This window comes from Polyodon spathula, chromosome 16 (assembly GCF_017654505.1).
Source record: "Polyodon spathula isolate WHYD16114869_AA chromosome 16, ASM1765450v1, whole genome shotgun sequence".
Lineage (NCBI taxonomy): Eukaryota > Metazoa > Chordata > Actinopteri > Acipenseriformes > Polyodontidae > Polyodon > Polyodon spathula.
Genome location: NC_054549.1, coordinates 10,359,075 through 10,385,584, shown reverse-complemented (window position 1 = coordinate 10,385,584; position 26,510 = coordinate 10,359,075). Strand labels below are relative to the sequence as shown.

Below are 26,510 nucleotides of genomic sequence, written 5' to 3'. Positions count from 1 at the left end.
AAACTATGGCAAGATACCAAATGTAGGAAAGGCTGATACAAGGTTTTAGAAAGTTGCAGAATAGTCAGTACAACCTGCAGCTAAAACATGGTTACTGCGTGATTTTATTTCTTCCCTCAACATTACAATATATTGCACTTTGTGGGTGACTTTCAAAACTGAAAGAAATCTGCTTTTATTTTTCTTCTTCAACTTAGATTTATGTTCAGCTAAGCGAGGTTGTTTTAGGTAATTGTGAACAAAAAGGGATTTGCTTTTCCAGTTCCTGCAAAGATTTAGAAAACGCCAGTTCCCAAGCTTTTAAAGATAGCCCCCTTTGTTTCTGTATACTTGCTATACACCAAGTGCCAAGCAGAGAGAGCGTGGAATCAGGTAGGTTTTGAAGAGTCAGACTGCTGAACTTGGCTGTTTATTCTCCCAGTGTCTGGCCGTAGCAGTGCCTATGGAGATACCACAGCGGAGGGTCACCCTGCCGGCCCGGGCAGTGTCAGCTCCAGCACCGGAGCCATCAGCACCACCACCGGCCAGCCGGAGGGAGAGGGGTCCGAGGGCGAAGGGGAAACTGAAGGGGACATCCACACCAGCAACAGGTCAGGGTTCAGACACACCCTGATGCTTTTCTGACGGAAGCTGTGAAGGTTTCACTGGCTCAAACCCACCCTCCATTCCATCGTCGTTCTGAATAACGCGATTCAGTAACTTTGCATAGGATTTGTTCCTTGACGTGCCTGCTTTTTATAATGTCCGAATAGTTTCTAGTGGAATCTGTTCAGCATGTTTGTTGCCTCTCTCTCCGTGCTTGCAGGCTCCACATGGTCCGCTTGATACTCCTGGAGAGGCTCTTGCAGCACCTGCCTCAGCTCCATAACGTCGGAGGGGTCCGTGCCATCCCTTACATGCAGGTAAGAAAGGGGATTGGGGATCTAGCTGAGTTACTGTAAACTCACATAGAGTATCGGTTCAGTTTATAGAAGTGTTGCCTGTAAATTTGAATTGGAGACAGAAATATGGGTGGGGTGTTGCGTTGTCGTTCCCAGGTGATTCTGATGCTCACGGCAGACCTGGATGGGGAGGATGAGAAGGATAAAGGGGCTCTGGACGAGCTGCTGTCCCAGCTCATAGCCGAGCTCAGCATGCACAAAAAGGTAAGCTGTGTTTTGTGTTGTTTTTTTTTTTAAATAGGCTTGCCATCATTCTAAGTGTGTTCAGATTCAAAGGCTCTGGGGAATTGTTTTACAGTCCTGTTTTGTTCCCCCCCCCCCCGATTTGCAGGATGTTGCCAAGAAGAATGAGCGCAGCGCTGTGAACGAAGTCCACCTGGTCATCATGAGACTGCTCAGCGTGTTCATGTCCCGTACAAAATCAGGATCAAAATCATCCTCGGAGGTAGGACAGCTCCCTCCGTCCGGCTGATTTCTGCTGTGCTTCATCGCGGTGAAAGAGCTTGAACGTCTCCCTCCCTTTTCCCTCCTTTCAGTCATCATCTCTGATCTCCAACGCCACGGCCACGGCGCTGCTGAGCCTGGGCTCCATCGATTACTGCCTCCATGTACTGAAGTCTCTACTGGAGTTCTGGAAGACGCAGCAGGGCGAGGAGGAGGCCGTGGCTGCCAGCCAGCTCCTGAAACCGCACACCTCGTCCTCCCCGCCAGACATGAGCCCCTTTTTCCTCCGTCAGTACGTCAAGGTAGGAGCCGTCGCTGTGTCTCGCAATAACGGACAGTGCAAAGATGTATCTCCATCGATGCAGGGATCAGGTTGTAGGGGGACAGCGCAAAAACAAAAGCCTGGAGCTCCAGTGCAGTGAAGCTGCATTGATGTGATCAATGTGATGTAAGGAATTCATGGTGATTTTCACTGCTAAGGCAAGTGTATTGACTTGTAAGACAAACGTAATGTCACACTATGAGTTCTTACTAATACGAGTCCTACTAAACAGTGTTATTGGGCCAATATTGCAGTACAGCTGTGGCCGAGAGTTTTGCATCCTGCTGTAGAATTAACAACTTTTGCTTCATAAAGTTGAATGAAACCTGCTAGACAAACGTGTTGTGATGTTTCTATTCTCCCCGTGTTCTCAGGGCCACGCTGCAGACGTGTTCGAAGCCTATTCCCAGCTGCTGACGGAGATGGTGCTCCGCTTGCCGTACCAGATTAAGAAAATCGCTGATGCCAACCCACGCATCCCACCTCCTGTCTTTGACCACTCCTGGTTCTACTACCTGTCGGAGGTGAGGCTGCACTCCGTGATCCCTTTCTAGAAGAAAAGAATATGAGCCTTGTGGCAGTTACTTCTGCTGCTTTGTTTGCAGATCATTTCGATTTTCAAAATTTAAAAAAAATAAATAAAAAGGTGTAAAATAATTAAATACAATCTTATAAAATATGATAGATTCACTTGGGCTTCCGTTGCCCTGCCGGTTTTCATTATATTACCCTGAAGATCTGTATCTGTCCTTCGGGTGAGAGGTAAAACCGAGGTCCTGTTTTAAGTGACTCTTCCGCTGCAACAGTTATTGATGCACAGCTCGCCCCCTACTCTCCGAGTCGCTTTGGATAAATGCGTCCTGCTAAGTGACTCATTTATTAATAATTCTGTTCTTTTTTTATTTTTTCACAGTATTTGATGATCCAGCAGACTCCCTTCGTCCGTCGGCAAGTGCGCAAGCTGCTGCTGTTCATCTGCGGCTCGAAGGAGAAGTACCGGCAACTCCGGGACCTGCACACCCTGGACTCGCACATGCGAGGGATCAAGAAGCTGCTGGAGGAGCAGGGGATCTTCCTGCGCGCTGGAGTGCTCACCGCTACCTCCGGCTCGGCTCTGCAGTACGACACCCTCATCAGCCTGGTAAGCACTGCGCTGGCTTCGGAATCATAGGCAGGGTTTAGTTTAGCAGCTATTCCAGCTTTCAGTGCTTAATTAGACACACACCACCACATGCCGTTTGTACAGGTGTGACTTACATAAGGCTTTGCAGGAAAAACCTCGAAAGACTCAGGCAGCCACACAATGGGAGTCTCAAATAGATTAAGTCATCCCTAATATTAAAGATTCAGTTTTCTATTTTTCAAAGCCTGCAGTTACAGCCGCTATGGATTCATTCTTGTTAACATCTAGACCTATAGATAGGAGAAATAGATTTATATTGTGGATTTTTTTTATTTTATAAAGATGGAGCATCTGAAAGCATGTGCTGAAATTGCCACCCAGCGAACTGTGAACTGGCAGAAGTTCTGCATCAAGGATGACTGTAAGTACATCTCTGTATTCAGACATGTAATGCTTCTATCTGTTCTGAACTGACCCTGGTCTGTAGGTTTGTTCATGAAGCTATGTGGAGGAACTATTTATTTGGCAGATTTTTAAACAGGCTTAATTGAAGGGAGCTCTGAAAGCCTGGACCGTGTATGGGGGCTAATATGAGTTTCAAGCCACGAACCCACATGCTGTGACGCTGTGTGTTTCCTCCCCAGCGGTGCTGTACTTCCTGCTGCAGGTGAGTTTCCTGGTGGATGAGGGCGTGTCCCCAGTGCTGTTGCAGCTTCTCTCCTGTGCTCTGTGTGGCAGCAAGGTCCTCTCCACCTCCTCAGGGGGCTCCACAGCTGCGGGGTCCGGCTCCCAGTCAGGCTCCCAGAGCAAGTCCTCTTCCTCCTCCAGCAAGAAGAGCAAGAAAGAGGACAAGGAGAAAGACAAGGATGGTGAGCATGGGAAAAAAAGAAACGTTTCTGTTAGTGTTTCAAAACGGCATGGTGAGCAGCAGCTGAAGAAAATCAAAAATGAAAAACGAATTTGTTGATGGGAGCGGTGTGCAAGACAATTTCTGTGCTGCACGGTATGACAAGTACACTTAAAGAAAACCTATGGAACAGTTCTATTCAACCAGCAGATAGCACTGTGTCGGCCTGTTCAGAGACGTGTGATCAGTGACCTCCATACAGCGTGTGTATTAAGTCTTGCTTCCCCTTGTAATCGCTGCGTGCACGGATGTCTGTTGTAGAATATATAGCTGCAGTGTATCATTGCAATGCTTGTGTCTCTTCAGGAGAAGGCTCAGTCAGCCAGGAGGACCAGCTGTCCATGGCTCTGGTGAGCCAGCTGAATACGTTTGCTGACAAGGAGACTCTGATCCAGTTCCTGCGGTGCTTCCTGCTGGAGTCCAATGCCTCCTCTCTGCGCTGGCAGGCTCACTGTCTGGCCCTGCACATCTACAGGTAGCCCTGCACACCTGGACTCCACACTCACGGCAATGTAGCTTGTTACAGTCCCGCTGAGGATAATCCTTACACTTGAAGCATCTTGGTTTCTGCACAAATAAATGTGTCTTCTTGAAATTTTGTACATGCAGGGGTGTTAAATTATTGCACCACTTGTAGATACACAAGCTGAAACCAGGGGGGGGGCTGACTTCAGTGTTGTGTTTAAATCCTAGGAACTCCAGTAAGTCTCAGCAGGAGCTCCTCCTGGACCTGATGTGGGCGATCTGGCCCGAGCTGCCAGCCTACGGGCGTAAAGCAGCCCAGTTTGTGGATCTCCTGGGATACTTCTCACTGAAGACTCTCCAGACTGAGAAGAAGGTAATTGTACCAGCACTGGAGCAAACTGGAGATTTCTTTTTATTAGATTTTTTTTTTTTTCAGCAAAATTTCCCCATTTTATTCTCATGCAAATTCTTGTTTTGCAGCTGAAAGAATACTCCCAGAAGGCTGTAGAGATTCTCCGAACCCAGAACCACATTCTGACAAACCATCCCAACTCCAACATCTACAAGTGAGTCTGTAATCTGGAAGCAGGGCGTGCTTCGTGTGAAAACCATGCTACTGAACGGGTGCTTTTCAATAATCTGTGTACAATTTCTCTCTTTGTTCCCAGCACTCTGTCTGGACTGGTGGAGTTTGATGGTTACTACCTGGAAAGTGACCCTTGTCTTGTCTGCAACAATCCTGAAGTGCCCTTTTCTGTAAGTCTATAAAATCATAGATTTTTCTCCATAAGACCATTGAGTGTGCATCCAGGTGATTTACACACAGTATTTGTGACCTGCAGAACATCAAGCTGTCCTCTATCAAGGTGGATACCCGCTACACCACCACACAGCAGGTGGTCAAGCTCATCGGCAGCCACACCATCAGCAAAGTGACTGTGAAAATTGGGGACCTGAAGCGCACTAAAATGGTTCGAACCGTCAACCTGTACTACAACAACAGGACGGTGCAGGCTATCGTAGAACTGAAGAACAAGTGAGTGCTGATGTCACCTTTTGAGTCGCTTGAAGCTACATTTTGCCGTATTCGACCAAAGTGTTAGTATTTGAACCTCAAATCTGAGATATGAAAAGCGTTACAGGGGTGGTTTCACAGGCCCAGATTAACGCTGTTCTTGGACTACAGTACCCACGGTAACATGCTGCTTATCGGGTCTGAAACTTTAGGTATATGTTTTAATCCTAAAGACTGCCACCTTTAACAGTGCTGGGATATTCCTGTAGCCCACACTAGATTCGGTTTGAATTGATTGGAAATATCTACGCCATCTCTTAAATTTGTATTTATTTATTTATTTATTTTTTTTTTGTCTAGACCGGCTCGCTGGCACAAAGCCAAGAAGGTGCAGTTGACCCCGGGTCAGACGGAGGTGAAGATTGACCTGCCTCTCCCCATCGTGGCGTCCAACCTGATGATCGAGTTTGCCGATTTCTACGAGAATTACCAGGCTTCCACCGAGACCCTGCAGTGCCCACGCTGCAGCGCCTCCGTCCCGGCCAACCCTGGCGTCTGTGGCAACTGTGGAGAGAACGTGTATCAGTGCCACAAGTGCAGGTGCGTGGAGGGCATGGGCAGAGGACGTGGCTGCTGTTACACCCCATCTTAACATGATACGGGAGGGTGCCAGGTCATCTTAGTACTGCCGTAACTGTATTTTAGGTACAGCGAATAAGCAGAACTTTCTTGTTGCTGGCTAGTGTATTGTTTTGAAATCTGTGTTAGATTACAAAAGGGAAGGGGAGCCAACTTAAGTATGGCTGAAATAGTTTTGGTTCACCTAAGCAACTTCTAGAATTAATATTACTTTTTTTTTTCTTTTTAATCATTTCAGATCTATCAACTATGATGAAAAAGACCCTTTCCTGTGCAATGCCTGTGGCTTCTGTAAATACGGCCGCTTTGATTTCATGCTCTATGCTAAGCCCTGCTGCGCAGTGGACCCAATTGAGAACGAGGAAGACCGGAAAAAAGTAAGATATTGATGAGCAAGGCAAGCTGACTAAGCTGACTGAACTGACTTGCTCACCAAGTAGGCTTGGTGGTCCAGTGGTTAAAGAAAAGGGCTTGCTACCATGAGCTTCCGGTTCAGCCACTGACTCGCTGTGTGTGACCCTGAGCAAGCCACTTAACCTGTCCTTCCGATGAGATGTAAAACCAAGGTCCTGTTGTGAGTGACTGCAGCAGCAGTTGTGATGCATTGTTCACCCCCTAGTCTCTGTAAGTCGCTTTTGGTTAAAAGCGTCTGCTAAATGACTCATTAAAATAGTCACCCTGCATTTCATGGGCATTGTAATTGAAATCTTGTTCCCTTGCAGGCTGTAACAAACATCAACACTCTCCTGGACAAGGCTGACCGGGTTTACCATCAGCTGATGGGACACCGTCCACAGCTGGAGAACCTGCTTTCCAAAGTGAACGAGGCAGCTCCGGAGAAACCACAGGTGAGCCTGAAAGAGAGAATAAATCTCTTTGCAAACTGCGAACCAGCAAATTTGCAATAAATGAAATCCAGTCCTGTAGTAGGCAGGATTTGGCGTAGGTGCTTGATGTCTTGCTAGTAATTCATCAGATAAAGTGTGTCTTCGATCTTTCAGCAAGTGCATGTCTAGAACTTCATTTATTTTAAATGTATGTCTATTGAACGTGTTTCAGGATGACGCTGGCAGTGGAGCAGGACTCGCAGCCTCCTCAGCCAGTGTGAACAGGTACATTCAGCAGCTGGCCCAGGAGTACTCTGGAGACTGCAAGACCTCCTTCGACGAGCTCTCCAAAATCATACAGGTAGGAAGAGCATCTGTGTGACTCATGTCCTGCAATGCATCAATAAAGCCTTGGTTTTAAGCATCAGATTGTATTCTACAGTCTCCCTGCCTGTGTGCTATTCAGTGTACTGAGGGTCTTCTGCTGGGTTTGTTAGCTAATCAGATGTAAAATTGTTTTCTGATACTAGAAAGTGCTGGCCTCCCGCAGGGAGCTGCTGGAGTACGATCTGCAGCAACGAGAGGCAGCCACGAAATCCTCGCGCACCACGGCCCAGCCAACAATCACCGCCAGCCAGTACCGGGCGCTGTCAGTGCTGGGCTGCGGCCACACCTCCTCCACCAAGTGCTACGGCTGCGCCTTGGCTGTCACGGAGCACTGCATCACGCTGCTGCGCGCCCTGGCCTCCAACACCGCCATCAGGCAGATCCTGGTACTGCAGGGCCTGATCCGCGAGCTGTTCGAGTATAACCTGCGCCGCGGCGCCGCCACCATGAGGGAGGAAGTGCGGCAGCTCATGTGCCTCCTCACCAGGTACGCCTGCTCTCCTGATGGGGCTCTCCGTTCTCATTCATTCACCGAGGGAATGCTCAGGCTGTCAGTTGCCTGTGTGTAAAAATATTTCTGAACTGTTGTTTCTCCTGCCCTAAAATAAGCAGCAACACTAATTTTAGATGTTTTGAATTCTCTTACGATCATACCCTTTGTGTCAGCACCCCCCTCCCCGCCCTCTCTCTCATGTTTAATTCCTCTTCTGCACTGTCATGCTGTTCTTGCTTACTGTGTTTTCCTCCCCCAGTATCTTCTGAATTAATGATTTCCCCATTGCTTTCCCCATGGCAGAGACAATCCTGATGCAACGCAGAAGATGAACGACCTGATCATTGCTAAAGTCTCCACGGCGCTCAAAGGGCACTGGGCTAATCCTGATCTGGTGAGGAGCAGTTGGAATGACGTTGCATATGAGAGTGTGATTTTTTCTAGATTAAGTTGTGTCTGACTGACCACTGTGTTTGTAAATTGCATTGCAGGCCAGCAGCCTTCAGTATGAGATGCTGCTGCTGACGGATTCCATCGCTAAAGAAGGCGGCTGCTGGGAGCTTCGTCTCCGCTGCGGTGAGTGGCAGCTTTTGCACAGATTTTTTTTGTGATGGCAGCTCGCTAGCTGGGGCTGTGCCGATGAACCTCTTCCTGCTTGTTTGTATGCAGCCCTCAGCCTGTTCCTGATGGCTGTGAACATCAAGACTCCTGTGGTGGTGGAGAACATCACCCTGATGTGCTTGAGGATCCTACAGAAACTCATCAAACCACCAGCCCCCACCAGCAAGAAGAACAAGGTACTGCAGAACGGGTTCACGTCCATCATCAATCATTCTTCTTTTTTTTTTGTAATGCAAGTGAATTATTTAGTTGTACAGCTTCTGTGCGTCTTTGTATTCACGGCTGCATTTTCTTCTCCGCGTAGGAAATTCCTGTAGAGTCTCTGACCACTGTCAAGCCTTACAGCAACGAGATCCACGCACAGGCTCAGCTCTGGCTCAAGAAAGACTCGAAGGCTTCTTACGAAGCCTGGAAAAAATGCCTTCCAGCCAGAGGTAAAAACCACCATTTATTAAAACGACTTTTTGTTTTATTTTCAGCTTCCAGACAAAAATGTGATATTTGCATCGGATTCTTTTTTTTTTTTTTTTTCTTATCTGGCAGTTGTTGTTGAGCTTAGAAATGTAAAAAAAAAAAAAAAAAAAAAAGAATAGTTTCACTCGGTATGTTTTCTGTTTAAGTCTAATAAGCGCTTGTGTTAAAGCACTGTTTTACCTTCCCATGCAGCCCAAGACTCCGGCAACAACAAGCCCCCCAACAAAGCAGAGCTGCGTCGGCAGTACCTGCTGGAGAAATACGTGTGGAAGTGGAAGCAGTTCTTGAGCAAGCGAGGGAAGAGAACGCCCCCTCTGGATCTCAAGCTGGGACACAATAACTGGCTTCGGCAGGTAATGTACAAGGGCGCTGGAGACCCGAGACTAACTACTGTGTGATGTGTGTTTCTTTTAATACAGAGAGCTTTCTTTTAAAAATCAGTTTTGAGTAAAACCGGTTAACTTTGGAGTTTGATGAAGACACTGTCAGTTGCTGATTTCACCTCCCCACCCTCTGCACTAATCTTGGACTACCTTACTTGCATTAAGTAGAGCCAGGTTTGTGCTCATGGGATCTCCAGAAGCCATGCAGAAACTGTTATATTACTGAAAGATGACGTCTCTTCCTCCTAGGTTCTGTTCACCCCAGCGACCCAGGCTGCTCGGCAGGCTGCCTGCACCATCGTGGAGGCTCTGACCACCATCCCCAGCCGCAAGCAGCAAGTCCTTGACCTGCTCACCAGGTACGTCAGACTTCCTGCCCAATCTAGCCCAATCCCGGCTAGACAGTGATTATTAGGAGCTTTCTTTTAACACGTATCTCGTCTAGTTATTTGCCAAGGTTTTGTAAAAGTGTGCTTGCAAAATAATTCCTTGCAAACTATTCTGCAGGGCAATTGGTAGTTTTGTTTTATGTAGAAAATTTTTTTTTTGTTATCTGCTGTGCCCCTTTGCTGTTATCGGGAACATGTAAAGGTTTCATTTGAATTTTTCAGTCTAGCCACTGCCTGTTTAAAATATTTATAAAACAGGCCTTGATTTTTGTATGCATTCAGTGTAGTCTTAACTTGGTTGAATCATTTCTCTTCTAGTTACCTGGATGAGCTGAGCATTGCAGGGGAGTGTGCAGCTGAGTATCTGGCCCTTTATCAGAAGCTCATCAAGCCGGCTCACTGGAAGGTGTACCTGGCGGCCCGGGGGGTTCTGCCATACATTGGGAACCTCATCACCAAGGTAAGAGCTGAAAGAGCCTGGTGTGTGTGTGTGTTTGTGTGTGTGTGTGCATGGGGAGGGGGCACCATTGCATTGTGTCTAGCGTACAGGACAAAATGTTCTTGTAGGTACTTCCATTATTAAGCTGGACAGTGCAGCATTAAAAGCCTATCTTGGGTCTTAATGGTGGAGAAGTGGTCACGTGATCTAAATGTGCACACACTCACCATGGCATTAAGAAGCTGTTTCTGTCCATCTGGAAATAACTGTTTAGAGTCATGGAAAGGGGTAGCTTCTGTTGGATTTTGTTTCTTTTCTTTTTAGGTAATAGTTAGGCATGAATTTGTCATGCAGCACCAACAGGGTTTGTACATCTTAGGAGCTGCGTCTGCGATTGCACTGTGTTTTAAAGCCAGCTGTACAGAGGTGTATAGAAAGGGTTTTATAAAATATGTTCTTCGGGAGTGCATTGTCGCTGAGCTGCTGCTGCACAGCGAGCTGGGGGTGATCGTGTTCTAATGGCTCTCTGTGTTCTGACAGGAAATTGCACATTTATTGGCCCTGGAGGAGGCAACCCTGAGCACAGACCTACAGCAAGGATATGCATTGAAGAGCCTGACAGGTACTGTGTACTGAGGATGGGCTCAGGTGGCAGCCTGTCTGCTGTGTTTTAATGTTACAAGATACATGTACAGCTGTGGTCAAAAGCTTTGCATCAAGTAATTCTAAGAAACTACAAAATGATAACGCAAGAGTCTACCTGAAGCCATTCAGTATCTGATGATAGATTTTCGAAATGTCACATTTTTCATTACATTTATGGAAAACTACAAAGCCGTATGTAATTCAATATGTTAACATAGCATTATTCAGCAGGTTTCATTCGACTTATTGAAACAAAATGAGTTCATTCTATTGGTTTCAGATTCATTCATTGTGTTTCAATGTTTTAGTTCCAGGGAGGAGATGATGCGTTTCTTTTTAGACAGGTTTGTAATGTTGAGACTCGCGCGTTGGTGGTCGCGACAGTTTCTCGAAAGGGAATGCCTGTTCTATCTCTGCTCTGTTTCCCACAGGCCTGCTGTCCTCCTTCGTCGAGGTGGAGTCCATTAAGCGTCACTTCAAGAGCCGGCTGGTGGGCACCGTCCTGAACGGATACCTGTGTCTTCGGAAGCTGGTGGTTCAGAGAACCAAGCTGATCGATGAAACCCAGGACATGCTGCTGGAGATGCTGGAGGACATGACCACCGGTGAGCCACGGCGACACTGCAGGATTCCTTTTAGCGTGCGGTCGAAAAGAAGGCTTGCATCTCAAACTTGTTCATTGTTGTCTAGGCACGGAGTCAGAAACCAAGGCTTTCATGGCTGTGTGCATCGAAACCACCAAGCGATACAACCTAGATGATTACAGAACACCGGTCTTTATCTTCGAGCGGCTCTGCAGTATCATTTACCCGGTGAGCGCTTGATTTTCCCTTCACTCCAGAAAGAAAATTTGATCATTTTATTGTATAAGTAGCAGCATCTCCTTAATGACATGGTGTGCACGGTGTTACCATTGCCTGGTCGTCTCATCCCTTTCCCCCAGGAGGAGAACGAGGTGACCGAGTTCTTTGTGACCCTGGAGAAGGACCCGCAGCAGGAGGACTTCCTGCAGGGCAGGATGCCGGGGAACCCCTACAGCAGCAACGAGCCTGGGATCGGGCCTCTCATGAGAGACATCAAGAACAAGATCTGCCAGGACTGTGACCTGGTGGCCCTGTTAGAGGATGACAGCGGCATGGAGGTATCCTACACAACAGTGCAGAAATACAGATTCTTTATTGGTTTATAATGAAGAGCAAGGTTAACTTGACTCACCCCTTTTTTTTTAAGCTCCTGGTTAATAATAAAATCATCAGCCTTGATCTCCCTGTTGCTGAGGTCTACAAGAAGGTCTGGTGCCCCACGAATGAGGTGAGCATTGAGATTCTCGTATTAAATACATTTGACATCCCGAATCCAGTTACGGTGAAGCTCAGAGAATTGCCTTGTATCTTCTTCTGTTGCGGTTTCTCATCTGCTAGCATCTAGTGTGTTGCTGGTGCTGATGCAGATTTGTTTCCTGTTTAGGGAGAGCCCATGAGAATCATCTACCGCATGAGAGGGCTTCTTGGAGATGCCACTGAAGAGTTTATAGAGTCACTGGACTCCACCACAGGTACTGGGTTCTAGACTGTCCTGTGTAGCCGAACTGCTTAGAACGTTTTGTAATTTGGGTTTTGCAATATATTGACGTGCTCATTTCTGTTCGCCCCTTCTGTTTCTTCAGATGAAGAGGAGGACGAGGAGGAGGTGTATAAAATGGCTGGAGTGATGGCTCAGTGTGGGGGACTGGAGTGTATGCTGAGCAGACTGTCTGGAATCAAGGACTTCAAGCAGGGGCGCCACCTCCTCACTGTGAGTATCCATAGCAGTCGCTGGTCCTTATGCAGGCATGAGAACCAACTGTGGGTCATGTGTTTTTTTGTTTTGCAATTCAACCTGCTCAATTACCGAGCTGTCATTTTCAGTGCCACACTTAAATTGCTAGCACTACAGATACAGTGAGAATTTGATCCCGCGGCGCGATGTGTAACAGTTTGGTTTTTGGTCCTCCAGGTGTTGCTGAAGTTGTTCAGTTACTGCGTGAAGGTGAAAATCAACAGACAGCAGCTGGTCAAACCCGAGATGAACACCCTCAACGTGATGCTTGGCACTCTTAACCTGGTGAGTGATCCTTCAACGACGGATCCAACCGTTTTTTAATAAGAGAAGATAATTGCTTTAAGCCAAGCTGTCCTCCAATGACCCCTGTCTCTGTGTGTGTGTGTGTGTCCCAGGCGCTGGTGGCTGAGCAAGAAAGCAAAGACTCTGGCGGTGCCTCTATCGCAGAGCAGGTCCTCAGCATCATGGAGATCATACTGGATGAAGCCAATGCAGAGACGCTCTCTGAAGACAAAGTAAGGATTCCTTTCGTCCAGTTTCTGGTTTCAGAACTCTCAACATGTGTAATACTTTTAAAGGCTTCCTGCCAGATTGTCACTTCCACCTTTTTTTTTTTTAGATGGAGGGGATTAGTACTTTAACACCCGGTCTATAGTGGTGTCTTCATATACTGAAATGTATTAAGAAAAGAAAAAAAAAAAAAAGAATTGAAACTGACTCTGCAGAAAGCCTGTGTTTTTTGTAGTTTTTCCATAACTTGGATGATAACTGCTCTGTTCTCTACCCACCCCCCAGGGTAACCTGCTGCTAACAGGGGATAAGGACCAGCTGGTAATGCTGCTGGACCAGATCAACACACCCTTTGTGCGCTCGAACCCCAGTGTGCTGCAGGGTCTTCTCCGAATCATCCCCTACCTGTCCTTCGGCGAGGTGGACAAGATGCAGATCCTGGTGGACCGATTCAAACCCTACTGCATCTTCGACAAGTGAGTGGATCGGTCCCTTTCTCCGCTGCGAGGCGACACGAGCAATGTTTTGCACATCTAAATCAATATAACTCAACGCCATATTCACAAACGTTTACCACCGTGGTAGATTAAAACCAGTTCATTTTAAGAGCTTCAACGTGCACCTTTAGTAGTTTTCTTGCTGGGTGTGTAAAATGTAATGAAGAAGCTATTACTTAGCACAGTGGTAAATGCTTTGTGAAAACGATTGTCCCTAGTGCCAAAGCTATGAATTTGGAGTTTGATCCCAGTATTGATGATGACTCCTTTTTATTCCACCAATGCAGGTACGATGAAGAGCACAGCGCCGATGACAAGGTCTTCCTGGACTGTTTCTGCAAGATCGCGGCCGGCATCAAGAACAACAGCAACGGACACCACCTGAAAGACCTCATCCTGCAGAAGGGAATCACCCAAAACGCTCTGGATTACATGGAGAAACACATCCCCAGCGCCAAAAAGTAATTTTCATGGTTCACACATGCAGAAGTCTTTGGCGCATTGCTGTCTGCTGATCAAATACAAAAGCCATTGAGGGGGAGTACAGTTTTGGGTGATAACGAATAAATATTTTGGGTGCAGTGTGGTAAGGGATTGTGTATTTGTATTTGCCCATAACAACTAGATCGAACAAGAGGCGTTCCACTCCTGGAGCCGGCATTGTCTGCAAGTAGAGTGGCATGTTGGATTACTGCCTTCAGTTTATAACCATGACTCTGTTTTTCCAGCCTTGACGCTGACGTGTGGAAAAAGTTCCTCTCCCGCCCTGGCTTGCCCTACATCCTGAGGCTGCTCCGGGGGCTGGCCACCCAGCACCCGCCCACACAGGTAAAGGGGCGGGGGGTGGCTCAGAGAGGCCCAGTTTGAGGCCACTTTCTTTTTGTTTTGAATAACCGTTAACTGCACGTTGGCTCTGAGCAGGTATTAATCGGGACGAACTCCATCACAAACCTGCACAAGCTGGAGCAGGTGTCGAGCGACGAGGGCATCGGGACGCTGGCGGAGAACCTGCTGGACGTGCTGCGGGAGCACCCCGAGGTGAACCTGAAGATCGACGCGGCCCGCAAGGAGACCAGGGCCGAGAAGAAGCGCATGGCCATGGCTATGAGGCAGAAGGCACTGGGGACGCTGGGAATGACGGTGAGATCCCCTGTTATTACTGCATCAGAGGGCTTCCGCCACAAGCGTGCGTCGTACTAGCAACGCTTACTCCCTGGTATGAAGAAGCAACCCTATAGAATTCATTAATTTTGCTTCATAGTTACCTGAAACCTGCTGAATCATGTTACGTTAACCTATTGAATTGCATATCGCTTTGTAGTGTTTCCATATACTCAACAAAAAAAACTGACACGTAGAAGTGTGGCATTTCAAAATCTAACATGAAATACTGTACTGCGTAGACTTCTGATATCATTTTGTAATTTATCTGATTACATGATGAAAGCTTTTTTTTTTTTTTTCCTTTGTCTCAATCCTATAATTCTCGGTTATGCAAAACTCGTAGCCAAAGCTGTAATATTAATTAAGCCGCCTTCTTTTTCAGACCAACGAGAAGGGCCAGGTGGTGACAAAGACCTTGTTACTCAAACAGATGGAGGAGCTGATCGAAGAGCCGGGTCTGACCTGCTGTATCTGCCGTGAGGGATACAAGTTCCAGGTGGGGCTTCACTTAACCACAGTGGTTGGATGTGCTTTTCATGTGTTGTGTGAAAGTACAAAGCCTTTGCTAACAACACGCTGCTGTGCTCCCTGCCCCCCCTGCAGCCGACGAAAGTCCTGGGTATTTACACGTTCACGAAGCGCGTAGCTGTGGAGGAGTTTGAGAACAAGCCCCGCAAGCAGCAAGGCTACAGCACTGTCTCACACTTTAACATTGTCCATTACGACTGTCATCTCGCTGCTGTCAGGTATGGAGAAGCTTCTCGCCTTCCGTACTTTTAAATGCGACATTTACAACAGCGATTTAACGATTCGCACTGTGTCCACTTGCCATTTTAGGCTGGCCCGGGGGCGTGAGGAATGGGAGAGTGCCGCCCTGCAGAACGCCAATACGAAGTGTAACGGACTGCTTCCTGTCTGGGGGCCTCATGTCCCCGAGTCTGCCTTCGCCACGTGTTTGGCCAGGTGAGTCCAACTTCGTGGTTTTCAGCAAGCTTCCTGCAGGTTGACTTTTTGTCTTGGGTTCTGTAGCATGTATTACACTATGCGTGGGAAGTCAACATGTGACATTCTTTATTTGTAGGTCAGGGTGCCTTGTTTTATTATGATACTGACACCTGTTGTAATGTGTCATTGAAATCCTTGTCATGACGTCACTTTGTTACATTTAATCCTGTATTGAGACAAGCTGTTTTAGCATGCCAGCAAAGGCTCTCTTGTTTGCATTGTCAAAATAATCCATAGAGATCGAGAACGAACAACCGCAAGAGGATATTAAAATAATAGCCTCTTCGTGTTTTCAAGAGGCATGCCAATTGTGAATTAATAAAATAAATAAATGCATTCATAGACTCTGGTGTTTCTGAGTAGAGACAGGATCGTTTGCTGAAAGATTGGATGACCTAAACAAAGGAAACATTACAAATGGGGGAAGCTAAATCTGTTTTACAAACGTGTTTCACTAGATGTGTTCTTAGTACTTTTTGTTCTTGCTGTCATTCCTTTTCCTTCCTTCGTTGATTTACAATCGCTGTTGCTTTGAAACCTTCAGGCACAACACGTACCTGCAGGAGTGCACAGGCCAGCGCGAGCCCACCTACCAGCTCAACATCCACGATATAAAGCTGCTGTTCCTGCGTTTCGCCACGGAGCAGTCCTTCAGTGTAGACACGGGAGGGGGGGGCAGGGAGAGCAACATCCACCTCATCCCCTACATGATCCACACCGTGCTCTATGTGCTCAACACGTGAGTCTTCAGATGCCTCTGCGCTGTGCTCAACCACGTTTGCATCTGCTCAAATATGACCCATCCTGTTTTTTTTCATTTCTATTAACTCTTTCATGCATGATGACCTCATATGGGAGCGGATTTTAAAAAACAAAAAACCTCTCTTAGTCTTACGGGGACCCCTCCCCTGTAAAGCAGTGCAACATATTCAATGAAAAATGTGTCCAAAACACTTTTTTTGCAATTATTTTCAGTTGCAAGGGTCAACTTTTTTTTTTTTTAAATACAACACGATACAGATATTCCCGTTAAAGGGGAATGTGTTGTACATCTCTGGATGCCTGTGATGCAATCTGCATTAACTCAGTTGGCAGCCCAGTTTTGCAGAAGCAGGCAGGCTAAGGTCCGGTGCAATAATGAATATCGTTGCAGGACGAGGGCCACGTCACGGGAGGAGAAGAACCTGCAGAGTTTCCTGGAGCAGCCCAAGGAGAAGTGGCTGGAGAGCTCCTTGGAGGTGGACGGGCCGCACTACTTCACCCTGATGGCTCTGCACATCCTGCCCCCCGAGCGCTGGAGAGCCACGCGCATCGACTTCCTGCGCCGGCTCCTGGTCACCACGCACGTCAGGAAAGTGTCACCAGGGGGCGCCAGCAAGTAAGAGCCATTAGCCGGCCCTCTGTGTATTGCTCAGATCCACCCCCTAAAGGCTTTCTCTGCTTTTTCCGGAGACAAAACAACTAGAGAACTGTGCTTGACGTGTTTTTGATGATGTCGGAACTGGTCCGACGTAGGACTGCAAAGGGTTAAAATCATAGCAGTTGGAATGCAGATAGAGATGTTTTTGCAATTCCATTGGTCAGTAAGCTAGTGTAAGCCGCGCTGTGACGTTCTCCAGTGTGTAAATGTTGTATAAAGTGTCACCTCCTCATGCCTGGTAGTTATTGATTGGCGGTCAGCTGCCTTCTTCTCAGTTATATGTGGTAGGTATGAGAGCTGATAGAATAGCATGCACACCGAGCTTTTCAAATGACGTTGACAGGTAGGTCACCCCAGAATGAGCGCAGCAGAACATTTCTAACATCCTCTCTGGGAAGAGCGACAGTATAACTTCACTGTCGACACAAAACATGTTCTTTGCCTGCATGTATTTCATCTTTGCAGTCCTTGGCTTTTCAACCTATTTTTAAGTGTTACTAAAGACAAGCAGTCCTACCCTGGAAACAATGCCACACCTCCTTCCTGTAAAACATGTATTGTTTGTGAATATTGTAACAGTAATAGTCATCCAGGGTTATTGAGACAATTTTCACATTTCCCTGTCTTGCCCTTGGTTCGAAGTGTTTTTGTCTTTTGTTTATTCCCTTATGATATAGACATAAGCACTATTAATGCTGCAGAGGTCTAGAAAATCCTTTTTTTTTTTTTATTAAAACAAGCTGCTGTGTGTCATTTTTCAAACTATTTGGCAGTACCTCTGTCTGCAGCTGAAAGCGTCTTAGAATTTAAACCGAACCAGCCAATTGTTACATGTGCTGTTTATCAACCTCCCAGACTGTATTCCAAATTCAGCAGCAGCTCCCCTTTCCCACAAACAGAAGTTATTAATGGGAGCCAATATAACAAACAGCTGCTCAGCCTTCTCGAGAAGAAACATCTCTTCTCTTTTGCATCTGTGTTTCATCTTTTAATGGCATAGCAGCTTTATCCTGGCTGCCTGGTCATTTTAAACGTTGCTGAGATCACTATCTGTCCCCAGCGTCTCTCTCTTGTCTCTGATTTACTGCCATTTTATAAAAGCTTGCCCTCTGTTGTATGCTGTTTCTTGCCCTCTGTTGTGTGCTGTTTCTTGTAATGAATTGTGTTGTCTCGGAGAAAGGCAGCAGGTATGATCTGAGGAGACATTTTTGTGTCAGTTTGCAATGACTATTGAGACTACAGATGTATCTTTAATAAGAGTTGCTACAACACTCTGTTTTTTACATATCGTTACAAGTATAGGACAAAAAAATAAAATAAGCCGTCGCTCTGCTCAGCAGCAGCAGCTTTCATTCCACAGTGTTCTTTTATGGATTTATTTCCCCCACAGGAGGATAACTTGTATTAGATCAATATGGGAAGCTTGAAACTTCCTGCGTTTGTCTCCTGCATGGATCAGTTGTATGCGTTTTGTTCCATAAGAACATAAGAACATAAGAACATAAGAACATAAGAAAGTTTACAAACGAGAGGAGGCCATTCGGCCCATCTTGCTCGTTTGGTTGTTAGTAGCTTATTGATCCCAAAATCTCATCAAGCAGCTTCTTGAAGGATCCCAGGGTGTCAGCTTCAACAACATTACTGGCAATGCAGCTGTGCACCCATGTGAAAACACAGAGTGCCCATTTCACTAAACCCTTGCATTTAAATCCGTGTTTGAAGTTGCCCAGACAGGCCTTTTTACTAATTATGGTTTACAAAGTAAGTACTTATGTTAAAGCATAACTACTTCGCTTAACTGTCCTAAATTAGCCTGCATATTGATCTTGGGCAGGTGGGGCTTATTGGGTTTCTGCTTGAAGCAGAATGTTCTGAAAATTCCTGTCTGCTTGTTGAGCGTTGAAAATGAATGTTTTAACAAGTTGTTCTTGTTGCGTGTTAAAGAGGTCCCTGCATAACCTACTATAGACGGCAGTAAGAGCCTTTGCACATATAGCAGACTTTAGTGTTCATGAGTTAGGGAGGCATCATTATTAAGCTTCAATAATTAATGAGCCATTGAGTCGTTTTCTTGCACTAGAGCCACTAAAGAGACATGGTTCCAAGTCTCTGAGCCACAGTGGGTGGCTGTATCTTATCTATTGAAGGGATGGGACAGGCGTGAAGGGCATGACCTGTCTGTACTGTAATCTGGGGTGTTTATGCTGTGTGCTAGGAAAGGGCTAGATCTGTCCTCCAGCATGACACAAAGATCACTTCATACTCTGAATCACTGTGGTTCGACTATTAACTTAATCTTTTGATATGCTGAAATTGCAAACCAAGTAAGTGGTTGAATTTCCCCCCTGTGTACCAAGAGGTGGTTTCACAGAATACAGTTTGAGCTGTTTCTTCACGTGCTTGAAGCTTGGTACTGCAGTGACACTTCATTCTTTACTTCCCGTCCGGCTTTTTCTTTTTTCGTTCTGCATTATATATTTTTGTCCCTTTTTTGAGAATCGAACATTGTTTGCATCCTTTTCTTTTGTGAGGATGGTACTTCAATCTTACGTGTTTTAACAAAGCTTTTTTTTCTGTTTTTTAACAATGTTACATTTTAAAAGGGCGTTTTCATTCTCGTATCAATCTGCAAGGGAAAGGTAATTGACTCATCAGATAAAACTGCTGCTGAAATACCAGCGAACGTGAGACACACACAAAAGCAAGTCAGGACTCAAACTGACTGGTTACTCCCATCATAAAAGGAAATCCAATTTCTTCTATTCAGCAATGTTCTCTTTTAAAGCATCCTCCCTTGCTCAGTTGCTTTAAACACTACTGTGTCTGTTCCATATTGGTAATGTGCATCCATCACAAGAAGAGAGGGGGAGCTGAATTGATGGGGGCTAAAGTGTCTATTTCCCCCACTCCCTGAAATCTGCTATTTATTGTATCGTGAGGATAATGTGGGTTGTGACCGCCTTGTATGGTCAAGTCTCATGCATGAGTTTATTAATGTGTGCTAAAATGCAGGTGCTAGTCCTAACCCTCTGTGGCTTGCTCTCTTCCAGACTGGCAGACAAAGCTGTGAAGGAGTATGCAGTGTACCGCTCTCCGCTGCTCTTCTGGGGGTTGGTGGATCTCATCTATGAAATGTTTAAGGTGAGAGACAGGCTTTTCTTAGAAACCAGTTCATTTACTTGCTTGCATATTTCTTAATGCCTTGCTGCTGTTGGCTCCTGCACGTTATGATTACAGTTTAGCCCCTTGGCCTACGAGGGCCATTCTGACTTCAGGGCTTGGTTCTGAACAGGACCTTAATCATATTTAATGTGTTCTAATGACAAGGCCAGTGTTCTGCGTCCTGCCAGACTGCAGCTGGTGAGTTTTGCACAGACGTAACGGCCAGCTGATTCCACTGACGTGGTTCTCTTTTGCTCTGCAGAAGGTGCCCACCAGTAACACAGAAGGAGGCTGGTCCTTCTCCCTGGCAGAGTACATCCGGCACAGCGACATGCCCATCTACGAGGAGTCGGACAAGGCTCTCAAGACCTTCCAGGAGGAGTTCATGCCAGCAGAGTCCTTCTCGGAGTTCCTCGATGTCGTGGGTCAGTACGAGACGCAGCTAAAAAGAAATCCATAAATGTTGGCAAAGTTAGGAGTCAATGAAAGATTGCTTTTATAGGTAACGTCCTATGCTCACATTCAGCCAGCACCTTACCATCTTATTTCTGAGCTTCACTCCCCCCCCAGCTCCTAGTCTAAGATTTTGTTGCATTATTCATGCTGGGATGCTTGTGCTTGATGTAGCAAAAGTAAACTGTGAAATGGAGGTCTGAGTAACGTTTCTCATTTGCATTCCTTCATTCCAGGACTTCTGGCAGAAATTCCAGACCCGGACAGCTTCCTCCAGGATCTCCTGAACTCTGTTCCCTGAGTAAGTCCTCCAGACAGGACGGAACCCACACCTGATTTCTAACCCGCTCTGCGTTGCTGTCCTTCGATGGTAACGGCACGTTCGAAACAGCGACCAGGGGGTCTAGCAGTATTTAGCACTGGGCTTGAAACCCCACGGGGTCAGGCAGCGTGCACCGGATCATTCTGGTTCACAAAACATCTTGATTTGGACCTGAGGGTTCACTTCTGCTGGGGTTTTTTTTGTTTGTTTTAGTTTTTTTTTAACCCTTGTAACTCTGGAATAGTATGTGGTAGTGTAAAGGGTTTCTGCATTTCTAACAGTTAACATTTATGGAGGAATATTCTCTGTTTTAGGTCATTCGCAAATGTGGTTGAACGAACCATGTACCTAAGTTATTTGCAGCATATGAGCAGAAAAATAAAACCTGAGATTTTTTTTTTTTTTTAAATGGAGAAGAAACCTGTAAAGTGCTGTTGGTGCAGAAGCTGCTTTTTTTTCTTTCAGAAAATATAATCTCTATGAAGCCACAAAAAAATGCTCTCTGTGGAAGCCGCCATGACCTTGATCTCGCTTCTCTGGAGTCCTGCACAGTTTCTCTAGCATTCTGGTGCATTGTATGTGAACTTGTGATTTAAAGCAGGCTCTGCTTTAATGTTTTAAATATGCATGCGTGTGTTTTAGGTGTTTCTCATTGAACAAACCAAACCTTTAGAATTCATTGAAATCTTAATGTTTACATGGACTAAGCAGCCATGCGGTGACATTAACCACAATTGCATTGCACTTTCCCTGGTAAAGGAGAACCATGTAAAACATTTCAGATCATATATGCAAGCTTTGAGACGGCCCCCTTGTTCTCCAGAGCTGACTGCATGGTGTGGGGTTTGTTTCACTCATGGTAGCGCTTTTTGCTGTGCCCGCCGCTGCTGTAACGTGTTCCTGTTGCTGAATCTTTGCTTCTGGTTTAGCTGAAGAAGATGAAGAATAAAGTTCTAGTGTCTAAATCTTGTGTTTTCTGATTGTTTTTGTTCTAACGTCAAGGTGTTCATTTTCAGGTTGAAGGTGGAAGGGTGCAGTTAAAATAATTTCACTGAAACTTCTTGCCAAAACAGAACAGTTATGCAAACAAACACCTTACTTGATATATTTTTATTATATTATCGATTTTGACCTACAGAGGCAAAAACCAGTGAAATGGCTCTATCAGGTAAAAAATAAAGATGTACAGGCAGAGCCGTGCTTCGTGTGACTGTTTACACAGAGCAGTAGTGATGGCATGACAGGTTAGGTGAGGCTAGGGTGGTGGTGGGTGAATGGTTAGGGTTGGAAAGATGACTGGATATCATTACAGCTCATTCTCAGTGTAAGTATGCAAAACTAAATAAATCACAGCCTTGCAAAATTGACAAGAATATGTGCTGTATTGTTGGAGTACATACTAGGAACCTAGTTTATCATAATTGCTGGTTAAGCCTGTTCAAAACTGGCCTTAATTCCCAGTGTCCTGGGGATTGAAAGAACTGTGCATCCAATGTTTAAGTCACAGTACAGAACTAACCCAACTGAACCTGTACAGTAATTGCAGAACAGCAATCAGTAGTCTGGTAGGGAAACTAAAATGTATACAAATGTATATTCCTTAACGATACTCAGATCTGAAAAGATTGTGATTTGTACACCGTAATTAAATATATACAACGTGCTCCCCCGTTATCCTGCGGAACAGGTTATAAGGCAGTATGCTCATGGCTCCCATTTGCCCCATAGTGCCATTACACTAACACTAGTATTCTCGTTATAAGGCAGAACACAAATAGCACGGTCTGTTAACTATGGCTCCCATGTACAGCATTATAAAGGGTATATATAATTATTATATATATATATATATTATATATATATATTATATATATATATATATATATATATATATATATATATATATATATATATAATATATTTATTACAATATAAAATGATTTGGGATTAACTAGTCATAGAGGATTGTGCTTAATCCTCTGAAGTAGTTTTCTTGTAGGCAGGTTTGTACGCTATGGAGCTGAGAAACACACCCAAACTGGGAGAACACAGCAATGAGTGTGTAAGAAGCCTGGCATGCAGGGTAATGATGAGTAAAACAGGAACCTATAAAACAGCAGAGGCTTCAAGCGTGTTCATGTGGGCGAAGGGGATTGATTCCATTCCTCCATGACCCAATACCGGCTTAGTCCAAGACACAACTTGCACCAATATTAGTTGTGTAGTACAAAAAGCTTAAACCACATTCCCTAGAAATTACGGGCTCCTGGAATCAGGCATGTGTTTGTTGAAATTTGATTTTAGTTGGCAGTTTAAGTGAGGAAAACCTGCAATCGTTCTGCGCTACCAAAGACGTGAAATTGTTTCGACTACTGACTTTCCAACTGTGGAGTGAACTTCTGAGGTACCTGTGCAGCTGGAAATCAAAATTCTGAAACAGAATCCCAAAGTATTAAGCCTCTTTGTGTTTTTGTGTTTACCTGGAATGCTACAGCATCGGAATGTATCGTTTTCTCAGAACAGAACAAGTTATCGAACAAGTGCCAAAGTCCGCACTAGTCCTGTTAAATCTAATTATCTCAAGAGTTTTCCCTGACAAGTGAGAAACGGCTCTGATTACTGAGCCTACTCCTCCCTTGTTTCGAGCCCCCGGGATCGAAACAAACTATTTCAGTTTAAAGAATTCACAGAGGAAGGACTTGTTACTTTTGCCAATTCAGTACAGTGCTGTGGCATTGTTTACCAGAGCCATTGTCACTGGTGGCTCTTTCAAACCTCAAGCGCTTGCATGCTTTAGTTTGTTTTAATAAACCACATTTGTCGTGCATGAAATGCTTTTTCCTGCTAATTGTATAATATTAAAATTGCTGTATTCCTTTCAGAAGAAAGCTTGTAAAAAATAAATAAATTAAGGGCATTTCTTTCATCTATGAAGAAAATTACCCAACTAACATGATGCAATTCTGGACATTAATGTAATCTACACCAGAATAGGTTCCTGCTAGTTTCATAGCAGGATCAAGTAAAAACTTTGCACGTGTGCAAAAGAAGAAAGCCAGTTTGTCCATATATGTCATTGTGGAAGAAAAGGTCTTTGTTCTTTAAAACAAAAAGGTTTGGGGTATTGTGGTTGCAGTCCAGTCATACCTGCATAGGACCTGCTTTGTATAATCCACTCTATACTGTGCCTTTCAGTATCTCCTGTTATTCTGGTGATTTGTTTATAGCCCCCAGCCTAGCTGCAATGTACTTCAACTCAGGTGTTTTGCATATGTTAATGAGTTGAATAAAAGACCTTTAGCTCTCATGATCAGTGGATGGAAATGCAAATCAGCTGCTCAGTATTTGAGTGCATTGAATGAAGGGGAAGGGGACTTTCCTTTGGGAAGGTAATTAGAAAGCGATACTAAAGTACCATCACACCATACCCAAAGCAATGGGGCGATCGGTGCCTTCAGAGTGCTTGACACCTCATACCCCTTCAAACCAGAGTGAGATACACACAAGGTCCTCCCAATTGTGTACCTGAAAACTTCAAAGTATGAAATAGACTTTTGTGAGACTGTAACAGCACGAACTGCACGTTACAGTAATCCGGACAGTAAGTTTTGCAGTTAAAGCTGAAATGCTTGCTTTTTTGTTCAAACAGGGCAATCCTCCCATTTGTCCTGGAACAGTTCAAGCTCTCTCATGTGGAAAGAAGGTAGCGGGTTATACCGGAGATTCGTCAGCTCTGTATGTTGAGGACTCCACAGCTCCTGTCAAACGCAAGCAGAGATGCCTGCTGACCCATGGTGTAACCTCGGATAGCTTCAAAACAACACCCCCACCTTGCACAACAGCGTACACCTGTCATCCCATTGTGTGTGTGTCTGATGTAAAACTTTGAGCATGTCTGTACAGCTCTGTAATTCAATCTCACACCCAAATACCCTTAGGTACAGTAATTACCAAAGCACCCTGTATTTGTGTCTGGGTGTGTGTTGATGCTTTAAAAATGTAAGTACTTTTCCATAATTTAATGGTTTTTAAGGTGGGTGGTTTTGAGATCTGTGGCTCCTATACTGTTGTATTCATCTTCTATTCTGTAGCTGTTATTGATTGATATATAGCTGGATTTTTGATTTCCTCGCTCCAGAACTCCTATCTGTCTGTGACCCTTGTACTTTTCAAAGACAGTGCTTGAGCAGTATATGTAATTTTTTTCTTGCAAGCACCAGCAAAGGGTTAGACAATGTTCCTTAAACTATACTCTGTGTACCTTATGTATTTTCATAGTTCATTTTTTGAGACTCGCTGAGTGTGCTTGTTTGTCCTTGTCTTCGTGTTAAACTATAAAAGATAATGACTCTATTTGCATCCCAGTAAAGTAAAAGCTGTTTATAAATGCGCTTCAAAAAAAACCCAAAAAAAAACATTCCTTTGAACAGCTCAGATCTGCGAGAAGCCTATTCACAGGAGAGATTTATTTACACAATGTAAGGCATTTCATTTACAAGAATTCAATTAGCCCTATCAGGGTGGATTATCAACCATTAAAAACATACAACAAAACAGCATCATTTCAGCTCAAGTGAACCCGATTGAGAGGCAGTGTTTTTCACACTGTATTTGAAGATACACACAGAACGACATGATGAAAAGAGTCCCATTGAACAATATTAATAACAACCACTGACTGGATGTTATAGTAAAGAAAGTGAACCGACAACCTCTAAACACATCCAGTAAGCCATAAAGTTTACTACCATTCCAGGAAACACGGTCCTGATCACGGTCACACCTTACCAGTGTATACCACGTTGTCTGCCAGTGGTCGGATGCCAGCTTTTTAACCCCTTGACTGGCTGGGGAGACGCTTTAAAGGCCGAGCTAGGCACATCATACCTGTTCAGATTGACATTTCCTTGTTTTCTGAGTTAAAATTATTTGCGGAGCCCGGGCATGCACAGTACATGGTGTACCACGTTTTAACCCGTACCACTAAATAACAGCACACCCGTAGCGATCACAGCCAGACCAGGTCACGCACGCTTCAAACCAGAGTACCTAGCAATACAAAGCAACAAATACATTATTTCAAACGTGCACAGAGTAAGGATTTTTAAGTCAGGGTTGGTTTTATTATTTTTTTTAGCATGCACAAAATTAACAACAACAACAAAAAAAGAAATCAAATGAAACAGGAGTTAGTAGTAAGTTCTTAATGAAGTTTAGTTTAAATGTCAAATTCGAAACGCATTATAAAGCGTGACCCCCCCCCCAAAAATCGAATTTACTAAGAATTCTTCCATAGCTGAAGAATGCACCCGAAAGGGAATTCCATAATACAATCATGGAATTTCCTATCTGAAATAATGCCCGACTCCTTTTTATTATGCCAATTGTATTATGCTGTGACTCTGTAATGCTGAGAATGTTATTTATTTCCCTTCTTTACAATGTTTATTTAATTTGCAATAAAAAATAAAACCGAGTCAACTCACTGTAGAACTCGCAAGTCTTCTACAGCAATTCACTTGATACACTGATTACAGTAACGCCTAGACAGCATCACCTGACGCGCCCTGCTTTGTAATGTTTCTGTGTTATTATAATTAAAAAAAAAAAAAAAAAAACATGACAAAGTTTACTGATTTGCT

At 44.8% G+C, this 26,510-nt stretch overlaps 1 protein-coding gene across 10 annotated transcripts in view; it reads left to right on the top strand.

Annotated features, from left to right (window-relative positions):
- LOC121328560 (E3 ubiquitin-protein ligase UBR4) overlaps positions 1-26,436 on the top strand; it is a 50,873-nt gene extending 24,437 nt beyond the window's left edge. For 5 of the 10 annotated variants that reach the window (XM_041273310.1, XM_041273309.1, XM_041273308.1 and 2 more), the window contains 47 exons: positions 422-590; positions 806-902; positions 1,038-1,145; positions 1,273-1,386; positions 1,478-1,687; positions 2,082-2,231; positions 2,621-2,848; positions 3,173-3,251; positions 3,475-3,699; positions 4,044-4,212; positions 4,431-4,575; positions 4,683-4,768; positions 4,871-4,958; positions 5,045-5,238; positions 5,578-5,817; positions 6,095-6,233; positions 6,579-6,704; positions 6,916-7,044; positions 7,214-7,557; positions 7,867-7,957; positions 8,055-8,139; positions 8,233-8,360; positions 8,489-8,618; positions 8,848-9,011; positions 9,291-9,400; positions 9,749-9,890; positions 10,410-10,491; positions 10,946-11,119; positions 11,205-11,326; positions 11,458-11,655; positions 11,745-11,825; positions 11,982-12,069; positions 12,181-12,308; positions 12,510-12,617; positions 12,731-12,850; positions 13,131-13,321; positions 13,630-13,803; positions 14,071-14,170; positions 14,264-14,482; positions 14,889-15,002; positions 15,110-15,252; positions 15,344-15,469; positions 16,056-16,250; positions 16,665-16,889; positions 19,982-20,072; positions 20,356-20,518; positions 20,783-21,833. In XM_041273310.1, coding sequence (XP_041129244.1) covers positions 422-590; positions 806-902; positions 1,038-1,145; positions 1,273-1,386; positions 1,478-1,687; positions 2,082-2,231; positions 2,621-2,848; positions 3,173-3,251; positions 3,475-3,699; positions 4,044-4,212; positions 4,431-4,575; positions 4,683-4,768; positions 4,871-4,958; positions 5,045-5,238; positions 5,578-5,817; positions 6,095-6,233; positions 6,579-6,704; positions 6,916-7,044; positions 7,214-7,557; positions 7,867-7,957; positions 8,055-8,139; positions 8,233-8,360; positions 8,489-8,618; positions 8,848-9,011; positions 9,291-9,400; positions 9,749-9,890; positions 10,410-10,491; positions 10,946-11,119; positions 11,205-11,326; positions 11,458-11,655; positions 11,745-11,825; positions 11,982-12,069; positions 12,181-12,308; positions 12,510-12,617; positions 12,731-12,850; positions 13,131-13,321; positions 13,630-13,803; positions 14,071-14,170; positions 14,264-14,482; positions 14,889-15,002; positions 15,110-15,252; positions 15,344-15,469; positions 16,056-16,250; positions 16,665-16,889; positions 19,982-20,072; positions 20,356-20,518; positions 20,783-20,847 — 6,797 coding nt within the window. In that variant the 3' untranslated portion in view covers positions 20,848-21,833. Of the gene's footprint in view, positions 1-421; positions 591-805; positions 903-1,037; positions 1,146-1,272; positions 1,387-1,477; positions 1,688-2,081; positions 2,232-2,620; positions 2,849-3,172; positions 3,252-3,474; positions 3,700-4,043; positions 4,213-4,430; positions 4,576-4,682; positions 4,769-4,870; positions 4,959-5,044; positions 5,239-5,577; positions 5,818-6,094; positions 6,234-6,578; positions 6,705-6,915; positions 7,045-7,213; positions 7,558-7,866; positions 7,958-8,054; positions 8,140-8,232; positions 8,361-8,488; positions 8,619-8,847; positions 9,012-9,290; positions 9,401-9,748; positions 9,891-10,409; positions 10,492-10,945; positions 11,120-11,204; positions 11,327-11,457; positions 11,656-11,744; positions 11,826-11,981; positions 12,070-12,180; positions 12,309-12,509; positions 12,618-12,730; positions 12,851-13,130; positions 13,322-13,629; positions 13,804-14,070; positions 14,171-14,263; positions 14,483-14,888; positions 15,003-15,109; positions 15,253-15,343; positions 15,470-16,055; positions 16,251-16,664; positions 16,890-19,981; positions 20,073-20,355; positions 20,519-20,782; positions 21,834-24,517 lie in introns of those variants that run through there. The other 5 variants (XM_041273311.1, XM_041273307.1, XM_041273304.1 and 2 more) reach the window with 3 other exon arrangements.
- The last annotated feature ends 74 nt before the right edge of the window (positions 26,437-26,510 follow it).